Source organism: Vipera ursinii (assembly GCF_947247035.1).
Source record: "Vipera ursinii genome assembly, chromosome: 3".
NCBI lineage: Eukaryota > Metazoa > Chordata > Lepidosauria > Squamata > Viperidae > Vipera > Vipera ursinii.
This window is the reverse complement of record NC_139516.1, coordinates 91,758,263-91,773,350: the sequence shown is the minus strand read 5'-3', so window position 1 is coordinate 91,773,350 and position 15,088 is coordinate 91,758,263. Positions and strand designations below refer to the sequence as shown.

General features: G+C 39.7%; 1 protein-coding gene across 1 annotated transcript in view; it reads left to right on the top strand.

The window, feature by feature from the left end:
• The window catches only part of VAV3 (vav guanine nucleotide exchange factor 3), a 216,342-nt gene that overhangs the window by 86,766 nt on the left and 114,488 nt on the right, over nucleotides 1-15,088 (top strand). Inside the window, exons 3-8 of the mRNA XM_083360483.1 lie at nucleotides 6,811-6,869; nucleotides 7,306-7,371; nucleotides 9,275-9,383; nucleotides 10,180-10,272; nucleotides 12,210-12,278; nucleotides 14,480-14,583. Of these exons, the coding sequence (XP_083216609.1) occupies nucleotides 6,811-6,869; nucleotides 7,306-7,371; nucleotides 9,275-9,383; nucleotides 10,180-10,272; nucleotides 12,210-12,278; nucleotides 14,480-14,583 (500 nt within the window). The remainder of the gene's footprint in view (nucleotides 1-6,810; nucleotides 6,870-7,305; nucleotides 7,372-9,274; nucleotides 9,384-10,179; nucleotides 10,273-12,209; nucleotides 12,279-14,479; nucleotides 14,584-15,088) is intronic.

Sequence of the window (15,088 nt, the reverse complement as noted above, 5' to 3'; positions counted from 1 at the left end):
AAATTAAGCAGCATTTTTTTTACTCTGGGTTGAGTCAAGGAAAACCATGCATTTTGATTTGGTATAGTTAGTAAAATAAAATTTTCTGTTATCTATTTTGCTTTCCCCGCTTTTGTTTGTAAGTTTTACAAATGTTTATTAAATGTTTACAAAGAACTGTGATGAGCCAAATAAGACAAACATCTGACACATGGTTTTTGGTTTCTGACTATAAATAAAATCATGTGTGCCAAAAAGTAAAGCAACAACAACAAAACTGGAAAGCAGTGGAATAGTTATGAAGATAATTGTATTTATTGTATATATGCTGACATTAACCTTGTGTAGGTTTGAACAAATACATTGAAAGAGAACATTTTGAGCATGTGTCAAAATATTTTAGGAACGTGTGTGTATGTGTGTGTGTGTGTGTGTGTATGTGTATAAATATATGTATATGTACACACACACACCTCTGTATGTGTGTATATATACACACACATATATATATATTTATTTATTTATTTATTAGTTACATTTATATACCGCCCTATTCCCTGAGGACTCAGGGCGGTTTACAGGGAGTTAAAAATCCACCATATAAAAGTTAAAAAACCAAATTAAAAAATATTAAATTAACCCTGTATACTTAAAACCCCAATTAAAAATTTCTCCTCAGCCTGGGCCTGAGAGCTCAAAGAGCCAGGTCTTCAGGCCCCGGCGGAAAGATCGGAGGTCGGGGGCAGTCCTCAGCTCCACCGGCAGCTGGTTCCAGAGGGCAGGCGCTCCCACCGAGAAGGCCCTATCCCTGGGTGTCACCCGCCGGCAATCTCTCACCGGCGGCACCCTGAGCAGACCCTCCCTTTGGGAGCGCACTGGGCGAAGGGCGTTTGATGCCGGCAGCAGGTGTTCCCTCAAATAGCCCGGACCCAGGCCATGTAGGGCTTTATAGGTAATAACAAGCACCTTGAATTTCACCCGGAGGGCAACCGGAAGCCAATGCAGCTCGCGGAGTAGAGGTGTTACATGGGAGTATCGGGAAACCCCCATAACAACTCGCGCAGCCGCATTCTGCACCAGTTGAAGCCTCCGAGTGGTCTTCAAGGGCAGCCCCATGTAGAGAGCGTTACAGTAGTCCAAACGGGAGGTCACGAGCGCATGAGTAACTGTGCGTAGGGCATCTCGGTCCAGATAGGGACGCAACTGGCGCACCAGGCGAACCTGTGCAAAAGCCCCCCTGGTCACGGCTCCTATGTGGTCTTCAAAATTGAGCCGTGAATCCAGGAGGACGCCCAAGTTGCGAGCCCTATCAACGGGGGGTAACACCTCACCCCCCATCGTTAGAGGTGGAATAACTTGGTTAACCCGAGATGCCGATATGCACAGCCACTCAGTCTTGGCGGGATTGAGACGAAGCCTGTTTCTCCCCATCCAGACCTGAACCGCCTCCAGGCACCGGGACATCACGGCGAGGGCATCGCTGGGTTGGTTCGGGGTGGAAAGAAAAAGTTGGGTATCATCAGCGTACTGGTGATACCCCACCCCGAAACCACGAATGATCTCGCCCAGCGGCTTCATATAGATGTTGAACAGGAGAGGCGAGAGGACCGACCCCTGAGGGACTCCACAAATGAGAGACCTCGGGGTGGATCTCTGCCCTCCTGTCAACACCGACTGCGAGCGGCCCTGGAGGTAGGAGGAGAACCACCGTACAACGGTGCCTCCCACTCCCAACCCCCTGAGACGCCGCAGCAGGATACCATGGTCGATGGTATCGAAAGCCGCTGAGAGATCTAATAGGACCAGGACAGAGGAGCAACCCCTGTCCCTAGCCCTCCAGAGATCATTCACCAGCGCGACCAATGCCGTCTCCGTGCTGTATCCGGGCCTGAAGCCCGATTGGTACGGGTCCAGATAATCAGTCTCCTCCAGGAACAGAGGGAGCTGATGCGCCACCACACTCTCAACAACCTTCGCCAGAAAGCGAAGGTTGGAGACTGGACGATAGTTGTTTAAAACAGCCGGGTCCAAAGCAGGCTTCTTGAGAAGGGGCCTCACCACCGCCTCCTTCAAGGCGGCAGGGAAGACACCCTCCTTCAAAGAAGCAGTTATTACTGCATGGAACCAGCCTCGTGTTCCCTCCCGAGCCGCATAAACTAGCCAGGAGGGGCACGGATCCAACAAACAGGTGGTGGTGCTCAGTCTCCCCATGATCCTGTCCACATCATCAGGGGAAACAGGGTCGAACTCAGTCCAGATAACATGCTCAAGACCGCCTGATTCCTCCACGTCAGACTCTGCCCAGTCAGAGTCCAAGCCGGTCCGGATCAGAGCGATTTTGTCCGCCAGATGGAGACTAAACTCCTCGGCTCGTCCCTGCAAGGGATCCTCTCTCACCTCCTGGTTAAGGAGGGAGTGAGTCACCCTAAACAGGGTGGCCGGGCGATTATCTGCGGACGCGACAAGGGCGGCAAAGTAGTTAGACTTCGCCGTCCTTATCGCCGCAAGATAAGACCTTATAAAGGTTCTTAACTGCAATCGGTCGGATTCGGATCGGCTGGATCTCCAACCGCTCTCTAGACCTCGTCTCCGACGCTTCATCTCCCGGAGCTCCACAGAGAACCATGGGGCCCAACGGGATCTGCGCCGAGTCAGAGGTCGCATGGGTACAACGCAGTCGAGTGCCCTGGTGGCAGCTGTTTCCCAGGCCTCCACCAGAGCATCGACTGGGCTGTGGGTAAGGGTGATAGGCATCGGCCCAAGCGCCCTCTGGAACCGGTCCGGGTCCATTAGGCGCCTGGGGCGGAACCACCTGGTCGGTTCCGCCGCCCAGCGGCGGGGGATGGCATGACGGAAAACCAGCCTCAGGAGGTGATGATCTGACCATGACAGAGGGGTGATGGACGGAGAACCCCCTCCCAGATCATCCAACCACTGTCCAGACAGGAACACCAGGTCGAGAGTATGATCCCCCTCGTGAGTAGGGCCCTCAATAACCTGGGTCAGGCCCATGGCTGTCATGGAAGCCATGAACTCCCGAGCTGACTCCGACGACCCCCCCAGTGATGGCAGGTTGAAGTCACCCAGGACTGGGGAACTCCACCGCCAACCCTGAGAGGGTGTCGAGCAGGTCAGGCAGGGCTGTTGCCACACAGCTGGGCGCCAGGTATGTGAGCAACAAGCCCAACTGAACCCGAGGACCACATCTCAAGAGAAGGGATTCACTCCCGGCCATCTGGACAATGGTGGCCTCCCGGGGGCACAAAGTCTCCCGAATAACCACTGCCACCCCACCACCCCTGCCCTGAGCCCGTGGCTGGTGCAGCACCCGGAAACCCGGCGGGCATAACTCGGTGAGAGGCACCCCTCCCTCCGAGCCCAGCCAAGTTTCCGTGATGCACGCTAGATCCGCACGTTCCTCCTCGATCAGATCACGGATGAGGGGAGCTTTGTTAACTACGGATCTAGCGTTAAAGTAGACCAACCTGAGCTCAGGGGCCTGATCACCCTCATCCCCGGGTAAGAGGGTGCTAACCGGAGGGTCGGAGCGCGCCACCGCTCAGAGATAGCGGGGGCGCGATCCCAGATGTTGATATGGCCCTCCGCGCAAACACCTGCTGCCATACCCTATCACCGTGGGAATTCGATGCCCCACCCCCACACTCCCAGCACCAGCCGCCACCTCTCCCGACCCCGTCCCGTCGGGACCTCTAACAGGTCCAGACTGAGTGCCGGTTACAAATTTCCTCCCTACACCCCCATCCCTCCCCCTCCCTAACCTCTTAAAATAACCGGCTAAAAATCTTATCAGGGGCCTCTTAGCATGTCTTAACTCGAGGCCCCTATCTAAGCCCAACCATATATACACACACAAACATCTCTCTGTATGTGTATGTGTATATATGTGTGTGTATATATATACCTCTCTGTATGTATGTGTATGTATGTGTGTGTATGTATGTGTGTGTATGTATGTGTGTGTATGTATGTGTGTGTGTGTGTGTGTATGTATGTGTGTATATATATATATATATATATATATACATACACACATATATATATATATATATACACGCACATACATATATATATATATATACACGCACATACATATATACACACACACACATCTCTCTTTCTCTCTCTCTCTCTCTCTCTGTCTGTGTGTGTGTGTGTGTATGTGTGTGTGTATTAGGTCATTACAGTGTTGTCATCTGTATTTTATTGACTAAGATTTTAGACGGAGAGTTACTGATGAAAATCTGACTATTGAGTCCTTGCAACTTGAACGGAAGATTTCATCTCTTGCAAATCAGACAGATGGACTTGATATTGTAATAGTCTTCTTTCCTTGTTCCTTTTTTCGACTTCTTATGCTATTAATAAATCCTCTGTGATTTTGCTATGTCCCTATACATTTGTCATTATGAAACATTTTTTTAAAAAAAAAACATGGATAGAGAGCCACTGTCTGACATGTGTGTCTGTGTATAGAGAATTTTTTTTGTTTCTCCTTCAGCTCCTGTTCACCAAAATTAGTGATCTTGTATTTTATATATTTATGGACTTTAAATAGCCACCCACCTCACGTATGTGACTCTGAACAGCATACAATAAAACCAACAATTAAAATAATCTTAAGTTATGACGAGTAATATAACTATAAGCAAGATTATGGGAGAATGCAGCAGAATCTTGCAATGCAGCCAACTCGTGGGCTCCATATTACAAGATGGTCCAGCAAACCCCAGGCCTGCTGAAAAAAACATATTTTGAGAGATTTCTGGAAGGTCAATAGGATAGGGGAGACCCAAGGATCAATCAATAGGCAAATAATAATAATAATCCAAAGGACAGGTGCCACAGCAGAAAAGACTTGTAGGTCTTGTCAGATGGAATTCCTTAGCAGACGGGACCTGTAACACATTGCTTCTGCCAGATCTGATGGGTTGGGCAGAAGTAAGTGGAGAGATCTTCAGTTAATGGGGCCCTGTGCCATAAAGAGCTTGGAAGTACCTTAAATTGGACCCGGGAACAAACTGGTAACCTGTATAGCTAATGGAACAGAGTTTTAAAGTGTATCCTTCTAGGCATACATATAACTGGCCTGCCACTATATTTTATACCAGTTGAAGCTATAGTCAATATTCATAGACAGACCACAATTTTCCAGTGTCAGTAATAATCATGATTTGGGCCAGGACTGAAGAAACTGCCCCATGTGTTGAACTGATCCTGACTATTTAATCATCTCACTGAGCCAAACAGGAAGAACCATCCTGTAGTTTTTCCTTCAAATAATAACTTGGGAATGGAAGGGTTGGTCATCCACTCACTGGGAGAACGATAGTTTTGAAAATAACAGGTGGGAGGAACAAATAACGTTGAAGGTTAGCTTGTACTTAAGTGGTGCTGCTTATCCAATACATCTTAATTCTTTCTGTAAAGCTAAATGAGGACTGTTTCTCTTTTTCATTCCATCCTTTTTTATCAATATTTTATTTATCTCCATCCAGTTTGCTCCCTCATTCGTGTTTCCTTCTTAATCCAGTATATCTACCTCTACCCCATCCAACTTCTGTTTTGCCTATTTAATCAATAAAGATATGTTTGTGTGTATTTGTACTTGTGTATTTCTGTGGTGGGTGGCTTGCATGTTTGACAGAAAATAATTGAAACATCATGAGAGTCACATTTGATCATGGAAGGATAGAAATGTAATAAAATGAATTCTTCCTCTGCATTTACAGCATTTATTTCATTAATGAGGTGGTTTTGTTTAGAGGCAATTAATTTTAACCAGTACTTGGTAATGTGTATCATTTTTCCTTTGTGAACTCCCCACTTGTAATGACACCCCCATTTTGTTATTTGATAATAAAATACAGTAATCTGCTAATTATACAGCAGCATTTAGGATGTATTTGATGTTGGTTCTTTCTTTACTAAAAATCTGCATATGGAATGAACTATCTAACTGTTGAATGATAATTCAGAGAAGTCATTTGCATCGAATTAAAAACTGCTCTGACTATAAGTACTTTAATATTTCTTCATTAACATGAATGATTAGATCATTAGATCTACCAGACTGGATGGCCAGGATTTTCTCTGTCATAGTATATTAGAATGCTGGAGACTGGTTTGCAATATGCTCTTTCCTATTTAATACTTTTTATCAAAGTAACATTTGGTTTTTTTAAAATTGTTTTTAAGCAATAATAATAAATATGAGTATTGTTAGTTTTTTTTTAATTCAAAGGAACTGGATGAATATCAAAGGGAGAGAGATATTTAAGACATTGGTGTCCATGGGTGTCATCCTCCTTTGGATATCTTAATGATGTAATTATATATCTGTTATATTCCATTAAATTAAGTCTGGCTTATTCTCAAATCAATTACTATAACTGCCTGTGCATTTTGGACTATTTAAGAGAATTATAGTAAATATGAAAGTAAAATATTTTACTTTATTATTATTATTATCAAATGATCCAATATTAACTAAATTGCAAGGTTAATTTAAATATCAAATTTAAGATTAAATGATAAATTATCAAATATTAACTAAAGTTATTTTATTCATGTATAAAAAGTGATCAAATTATTTATGAATATTACAGTTTTATTTTAACAATAGTCAAACAATTTCATTTTAAGCATGTTTGTACCAGATTCATTCAAAATCAGTATTACATCTAAAAATGTATTACGGTAAGTAGAAATGGCACATGCCTTTTCTTTGTATCTTAGCTAATGGATGCTGTTTAAATGGTGCTTGAATTTTTTTCCTTGTGACTAAATCAATATTTTTCATCCCCTTTGCAGGTTATTGAAACTTTATCCAAGCTTTCTCGCACCCCTACTGCTTTAAGCACTGGAATAAGGTACAATGTAGTTGGGAATTTTTTTTAAAAAATGTTGTTTTTGTTTAAAATGCAAATATTTGCTTAGAAAATGAACTGCAAATCATTTTTTGTTTCAAAGTAATTCCACTTTTTAAAAAGTTACATTTTACAATTGAATGATCTGATTGAAATTAGTTACATTAATATACAATATCCAGATGAAATAAAAAAAATGCAATACTGGCTCAGACATGCCAGTAAAGCCATTTGTATGATCATTTATATATTTATTCAAGTAAAGGACTTATATGGTCACCTATCTTAGCTATGATAACTCTGGCTGGCTCACAAAAGCAGCAAAAAGAGAGAGAGAGAAAAGAACAATAATATGTTAATTTATTATTAACAATAATAATAAATCAGATTGTCCCTTATGATGATTAATAACCTTTGTTTCTTTTTTTTGTCCCCATAGGCCCTTTCCTACAGAAGAGAGTGTTAATGATGAAGACATATACAAAGGCCTTCCAGATTTAATAGAGTAAGTCATATTGTATATTAAATGTGGGTTCTAATTTGTAGGGTGTTGACATTATGCTGATCATGTGGAGAACAATATTTCAATCAGGTTTTTGCTGTTTATTTTAAATTCTTTTAAGTTATTAAGTAATCAATTTTTAGTTGAAGATAACTCACCTGATGAAGACTTCAAACTTGCCATTCCAGAGGTCTCTAAGCAGCCTTATAAGATAATTAATAGGGATCATGGCATCTATCCTGTTTTTTAAAAAAGGACAAAAATAAGTGCATTAAACCTCTGTTAAGCTTATGCCTTCATCATACCTTCAAAATCACAAAGAACAAAAAAAATCAGTACCCCTTTTGATGTCATCAGTTTCAAATTGTTCCAGTTTCTGCATATTTTTATTTACCCGTATTTGAATTCAGATTACTCAACTCTGGCAGAAAAGAAAGAAAAAAATATTTATTTAGCCACATTAATTCTTCAAATACAGTGCATTGTCTTTGCTTATTTCTAAATAACATAATAACATACTTAAAATGGGTTGAAATGAAGACTGAGCAAAGCTGCCTGTGTTTTGACTTTTTCATTCATGCTTCCTTTAACATATTTAAATCTTTTTACTTCATATTTTGCTGTTGGTTTGGTTAGGAAAGGAGTAAGATAAAGTAATTTTAGTTTTTATGTCTGTGTGTGTGTATACACATGTATGTATATGTATGTATGTATGTGTGTGTGTAGAGTAATTTTAGTTTTTAAATTTATACATACATACATGTATGTATGTATGTACAGTATGTATATGTATATGCATATATTATAACAACAATAATAAGCCAAACCAAGGTATTCTTCTTCCAAATTCCAATTTCAATTTTTATGATATCCACAGCCTTATGAATCAGTACCACTGTCATAAATTGGGTAATCAATTTAATGACTGCTTGTTCAGTGACCATTTGGAGTTGTGATGTTGCTGAACAAGTGACACTTAGGACTGATCCTTGAACTTCCAGCCATCGTACCACTTCTGAGGTCATAGGATTGCAATTCAGGCACTTAGCAACTAGCTCATATTTACAACAGTTGCAGCATCCTGCTATCATGTGATCAGCATTCGTGACTTCCCTGTTGGCTTCCCACAAGCAGAGTCAATGGGGAAGGCTGCAAGTTGCTTCTGCTGCTTTTTCTTCTGAGGACCACCCCAATGGAATACAAGATCCAGGAATATTGCCATAGCACCCCTGCATCCTTTCACATGGTGCCACAGTAAACCCCTCCTCACCCTGCGTGCAGCACTCTCCTCCCCTTCACACACACCCTGTTCCATGGTACTCATCTGCCTTTGGCCTGCTTGCAAACTGCCTGGGACTTGACCTTGCTTGTGAGAAGCTGGCAAGAAATCAGAAATTGCAGTCAAACAAGGCAATTGCTTAGTGACTCACAATATATATAAAATATAATATATCAATTCTCAGGTCCCCAATGAAAAAATAAATTTTCTCCTGATTGGTGAAGAGTTTCCCCATCCTGATTTATTGTTACAAAAATGAGTATAATATAGCCTTTTACTGAGCATAGGTTATCTCTCCTACATTTGTGGTACTGATGAGAGAAGAAATTACAGTTCTACCCTAGCTTGTTGTTCTTTTTGAACCTAGGGACAATGTATTGTAACTATGATTCCATAGGTTTCTTGTATTCACTGACCATTGTTAAGCTTTACCATAGTTTAGTGTTCAGGTGATCTCATCAACTTAAAGCCAAGCCAGATGTTTCCAGTCTGCCTTCTGGCAATGCCCAAAATGGAGAGGAAACTAGAGGGAAACTATGCATTATTTTATGATACTCTTCTAGATTTTTAAAATAAGTCCAACGATATTGTGCCTTCTTAATTTTCTCCTTTCCCATTGTATTCTAGTGAAACGAGAGTGAATGAAGATGAAGATCTTTATGATTGTGTTTACGGAGAAGATGAAGGTGGTGAAGTATATGAAGACCTAATGAAAGCTGAAGCAGCACATCAACTTGTAAGATGTGAAAAGTTTCAGTTGGGCACAAAAGAAATAGTACAGTAATATATTTAGACCATAATCCAAAATTAAACACATTTCAGTCCCATGGGTTTCCGATGGAGTATTAAGAGCCAATTAATCATATTGAAGCCCCTGGCAACTTTGCTCCAATTTCCTTCCTAATAAGCTTCCACTTACTGGAAGTATCATCTCCCTGGTAATTTTTTTCTTTTCACATAAATATTTTGGCCTATCATCATTCTGCTTCCTTACTTGGTCAATTAAGTATTTGAAATACCTAACTTGCCTGATAACGAACATACCAATATAAGAGTATTTTTAAATGTCCTGTTCTCATTTAAGAAGTTTTAAAACATGAAATACAGAGAATAAAACTTCATTGGTTCTTTTGCCTGCATTTGCTCTGCTCCTTCTCATGGCTTCCCTCAGCACTTTTTCCCAATTTCCCACAGTTGGAAGCCAACTGTGGTCTCTTTCTCTCTCCCTTCTACCATTTCTTTAATTGATTGATACCCTGACCTGTGAAGACTGGGTTTAGATCTGCTGCCACAGCCTTTTCTCATTTACTGTGTTTCCAGAAATCCTAGGAGAGATTTTGTTTCAATTCTTTAAATTGGCAAGGTGTGGGGCAAGACTTATGTGCCTGGAGACAGCATGTCACTGAATTCAGGTCTACAACAAGATAGATTAGGATGCTGACTATCACTGACAGTTGGTAGAGAAATATGGTCCACCTGAAAAATACCCAGAAGTACTCTCATATTCAAGTAAACTCTTATTGACTTGGCAGAAATGTCCTGAGAATGACATAAGAACCTGCTGTCTTTCGGAAATAAAACAGACTGAAGAGAAATACACCGAAACACTGGAATCAATCGAAAAGGTAAAGTGATGTGCTAAAACAATCAGGAACTCATTTCCCACTTATTGCCAGGGGAGCTAGGAGAGCAGAGAGGTTTCAGGCAGGGATGTATACATAATAGAGGTGTGCACAAAATAGAAAACATGTTTGGTTTTGACCTTGAAATAAAACAGCTTCATTCGGAATGTTTCTTCAAAGTGTTCTGAGTTGGCTTTGTTCAAAAGACAGCACTGTTGATCTCAGAGGGAACTTGAGATCAGTTAGCAAACACCCCCCCCTTTTTTTCCCCACCACTGGGCCACAAAGATAAGCAGTGTATAAAATTTGGTAAATTTATTTATATTCAGTACCTGCCATAATCCAAGATCCTCAGTGCTTTTAAAGTAAGAATGTATTAGATTTATCTGGATTTTTTTTAAAAAATCCTGTCTTTATTATTTTTATAAATAATTCAAGGTGGTGAATACATACAATGCTTCCTCCTCCTCCTATGTTCCCCACAACAACAATCCTGTGGGGTGGGTTGGACTGAGACAGAGTGATTGGCCCAAAGTCACCCAGCTAGCTTCCATGCCTAAGGCAGAACTAAAGCTCACACTCTCCCTGTTTCTAGCATGGTGCCTTAAATAGATCGAATTGGTTATATACTATATGTATGGTGTATGTTATTTATTTATTTACTTCAATTAGTTGTGGGAAACAATGGTGATATATTCTATTGTCTTCCATTGAAATATCTATAATTTGTCAAAAAAACCAACAACAACTATCCACTTCTCAACAGAGAGTACAGATATATGTTTTTTTTTTCTGTTTAAGTAAAACTCTGGAACACTTAACTATTGTTACAGAACATAGCTGATAATCTCTGTAGCATTTCTGTCAGTGAGTATATCCTATCTGTTAATTTTTTAAAAAAAGTTTTTTTAAACAATCAGTCATTTATTTTCTGCCTTCAGTGACAACATATGTGGTTTGGATGGATCAAATCACATATGAAAAAGTTTGTCAAACTTGTCAGATAATTGAATGAACTGTTTTGGTGCTGAAGCATTTTGAGATCCCTAATATACTGCAACTTTCTAAATTTTACTGCTGGATACATGAAATATTAAATAATCAGTTTTTCTGCTTAAGAGCATGTTGCTGTTATATGCTTATTTTATATCACAGTACATTTCACTATTACCAATGCATGGCAGATCACTCATTTTTCTCATCCACCTTCTCCCTGAGCTCTTTATAATCTCTCAATGGAAATTCTAGTAGTGATTCTGCTTTTTTTCCCCCAGGAATATTCTGTTGTGGAATGTGTTGCAAGTTTAGATCAGTGTTTCTCAACCTCAGGAACTTTAAATTATGTGGACTTCATCTTCAAGAATTTTTCAAAGTTTTGAGGTTGAGATAAAAGGAAATTTTAATGCACAGTGATATTTTCTTTGAGGAAAACGTCCAAGGCAAAGACAATAAAGCACTCTTCAAAAAATTACAAGAGTTTGCTACCAAAATGAACTTTGCTTTAAATATTTCTTTTTATTGCTATACTAGATACACAAGCAGTAACCCAATGGAGAAATAACTTATAACCTCCTTAAATATCCATTATAAAATCTGGGGCAATGTAATTTTAATTAGTTTATTACTGCTAACGTTTGGGGGGAATTTGATCATTTAGCTTTACTGTAAAGATACAATGCTATATACCTTTTGTTCGTTGGAATTAATCAGAGGAAAATATCATCTTCATGTATCAGAAGTTTGGTAAATGCTTTTTTTAAACCATTTAACTTTTTTAAAAAAACATTTAACACTTAATATGCAAGACTGGGAACTTGATCAAATGATAAGGTGTTCTAAGACATTATATTTAAAACAAGAGGTAGACATCAAATCTCCTAAACGGAAGTGCCATTAGGCAAAATGTATGATATTACTTGTCTGTGTTTTTCACTTTACAGTTTTTTATGGTGCCATTGAAAAGATTTCTGACTCCATCAGAATTTGAAACAGTATTCATCAACATTTCCGTATGTAATATTTCCAGAGCTTTGATATTCATGGGAGGGCTGCCTAGAAGGCATTGCTGGAGAATTTAGGTAGAATGGAGACTAATAGGATGTGCAGAAAGGGTCCTTTGAGACTTAACAGTTGAACTAATAGATGAGCTTAGTGAATGAAAATTGTAGCTCAGCTATTGGTCTTACTCTTCCCTGCTTACATACCCACTTCCTTACTGCTGTTACTACTTTGTCTAGCCCACTCCCTTAAGGAGGAAGAGTTTAGCAAGAGAAGGTTAAGGCTTCCTGCAAAGAAGTTAGGAAGAAATGAACACATTTTTCATTTCATACAAGCAACAAAAGTGTTGAGCTTTCTTTTTCCCAGAAAAAAAAGCCATTCAGCTTAGGGTGCTTTCTTGTCATTGGCCAGGAAAATGCAGGTTTGGGGAGACTCCATTGGTGGGCCACTATTGGCTTAACCTTATCCTTGCCGTTTAGTCACCCAAGCTAAAGAGACAGAATTAAGGACAAGGCTAGTGTATGGTCCATTGACATGTTTATTTGTCTACTAGGCCTAGAATGTGACTTTAAAATGTCATCTCAAAACACTTGGTGGGGTAGAAGAGGGATGGTATCTTTTCCCCTAATCTGTGGGTGAGTTTCATTTTTTTAAGCTAGAAGATGAGAGCCATAAAAATATACAATATTTAAATAAATAAGCAAATTCATAACTTTTTCTAATTGTCTAAATCAGACATGTCAAACACAAGGCCCGGGGGCCAGATCCGGCCCGCGAAGTGGTTTCATGCGTCTCGCAAAGCCATCCTGGAAACAGTGAGGGAAAAGCCCCCACTGCCTTGGCCCTGGCCCAGAGACCCTCCTTCTGCCAGAGACCCTCAGATCTGTCCCACTCCTGCCCAGGCCCCCATAGGCACCCTTGATGCGAACGATGTAGAGCTGGCCATGCCCACCTAGTAGGCCATACACACTCTAGCCACGCCCACCCAGTAGGCCACGCCCACCCAGACCATACCCACCCAGCCTCCTGAGGGCAACCGCAATGCTGATGCAGCCCTCAATGAAATTGAGTTTGACACCCCTGGTCTAAATTAACTGTCTGATGGACTTGAATGGATACAGTTAATTAATTGTACTTAAAAAAAAATCAGCCAAGTTTCCCCCCTTTTTTTGGTGGGTTTATACTTAGGTGGGCAAAGGGATTAATTTCTCCTCTCATATACTGCTTGGGTAGTTTATCCTGTTTTAAAAAATAAAAACAAAGTTAAATCTTAAAAAAACACCCACCGAGAAAGTGTTATGGTCAGTTAAGGGGATGATGGGATGGGAAATAGCAGATGCTTCTCCCTTCTCTCTGTTAGAAGCTTAGCTGCTAGTCAGCGATCAATAGATTCCTTGTCTGTTGACAATGGGTTTTGTCTCAAAATTGTGTCTCCTGCCAGGAAAATCCAACAACTTTCATCAGGAGGCTTCTGATTGACCATTTATACATTCACCTCTGTCCTTGCAGGCAGTTTTTCAGCGTCTAGTAGAAAAAGAAAGTTCTGGCAATATGTATATCTATTTTGTTTGAAGTGGAAAGACAGGAACAAACAAACCTTTGAATTTATGACTCAGTTGTATTAGATTGGATTAGAGCTTTACCTAATCGTAAGAAATTCACAGTTTATTTAACCTTTGAGGAGCAAGACGTTAGTATTAAATTTATATAAGTAAACCAAACTGCCTCCAGGTCCCTGTGTTTGGACATTAGACCCGATTGCAATCAGGAATATAAAATGGAATTAAGATATTTTCTGAGTTTATTTTGATCAAGTAAAGTCTTCCTATGCAACCAGGGGTCTGGGAAGAAACAAACAGAGAATTAATACCTTAGTAATAGAAGAGTGAAGTTATCCTATCTTTAGTCTAAGATAGGAAAACTATGAATAAGGTTTAATGTGCCAGGTGACTTAAAAAACTGTATATACTTTTAAATTTATAGTTTCTTAAGAATTGTATAACAAATACATAAGTTCAAGGTCAAAGGTTTAAGGAAAATAAATGTTCATTTTAATAGCCGCAATGATAATACCTTTCTAGATTCCAGTATGAAATAGTATAACCTCTGTATTTCATTGTATGAAAATAATAACTTTACAATGGAAAGCTGATATGATAGCACTGAAGATTCTTACCGTATAAAAGATTTATAGCTTATATTTTTGTTACAGGATTTGGTGAAGATCCACAGAAGTTTAACACAGGATATTCATGAATCCATTGTAAGCAAAAGTGACCAGAATTTGTATAAAATTTTTATTAGCTACAAGGAAAGGTAATAGTTATTTATTTATATATATATACATATATATAGATATATAATGTATATTGTCAAAATGTGAACCTGGCTGTTGGTATTAATTTATCCATGATAGGTTCCCAATTGTATTTAATGTAATTTAAGTAAAGGTTTTGTGTTCAAATATGAATGTTTTTCATATTTAGTATTAATCTGTAATACATGATTTCAGTGCATTAAAAACTCATAGGAAGTTATTCTGTAGAATGTGTTATATCTATCCCTTTTTCCTTTTGTATATTTTGTTATGGTTTTCTAGGATATTAACCTTATTTGGTATATATCACATTTTCTGACTTCTAAAAGTAGACAGTTATGGTTGGGCTTGGCTACAGAAACTTCATCATATCCATTCCTTCATATTATTACTTCAAGATGGGGAATATATGGGAAAATTTACTACTTTCTATAGCCAAGGCACAATTGATGCAATCACTAATTGCAATCATGTGATTCCTTGCCTTCTGCATTGAGCTTTCTG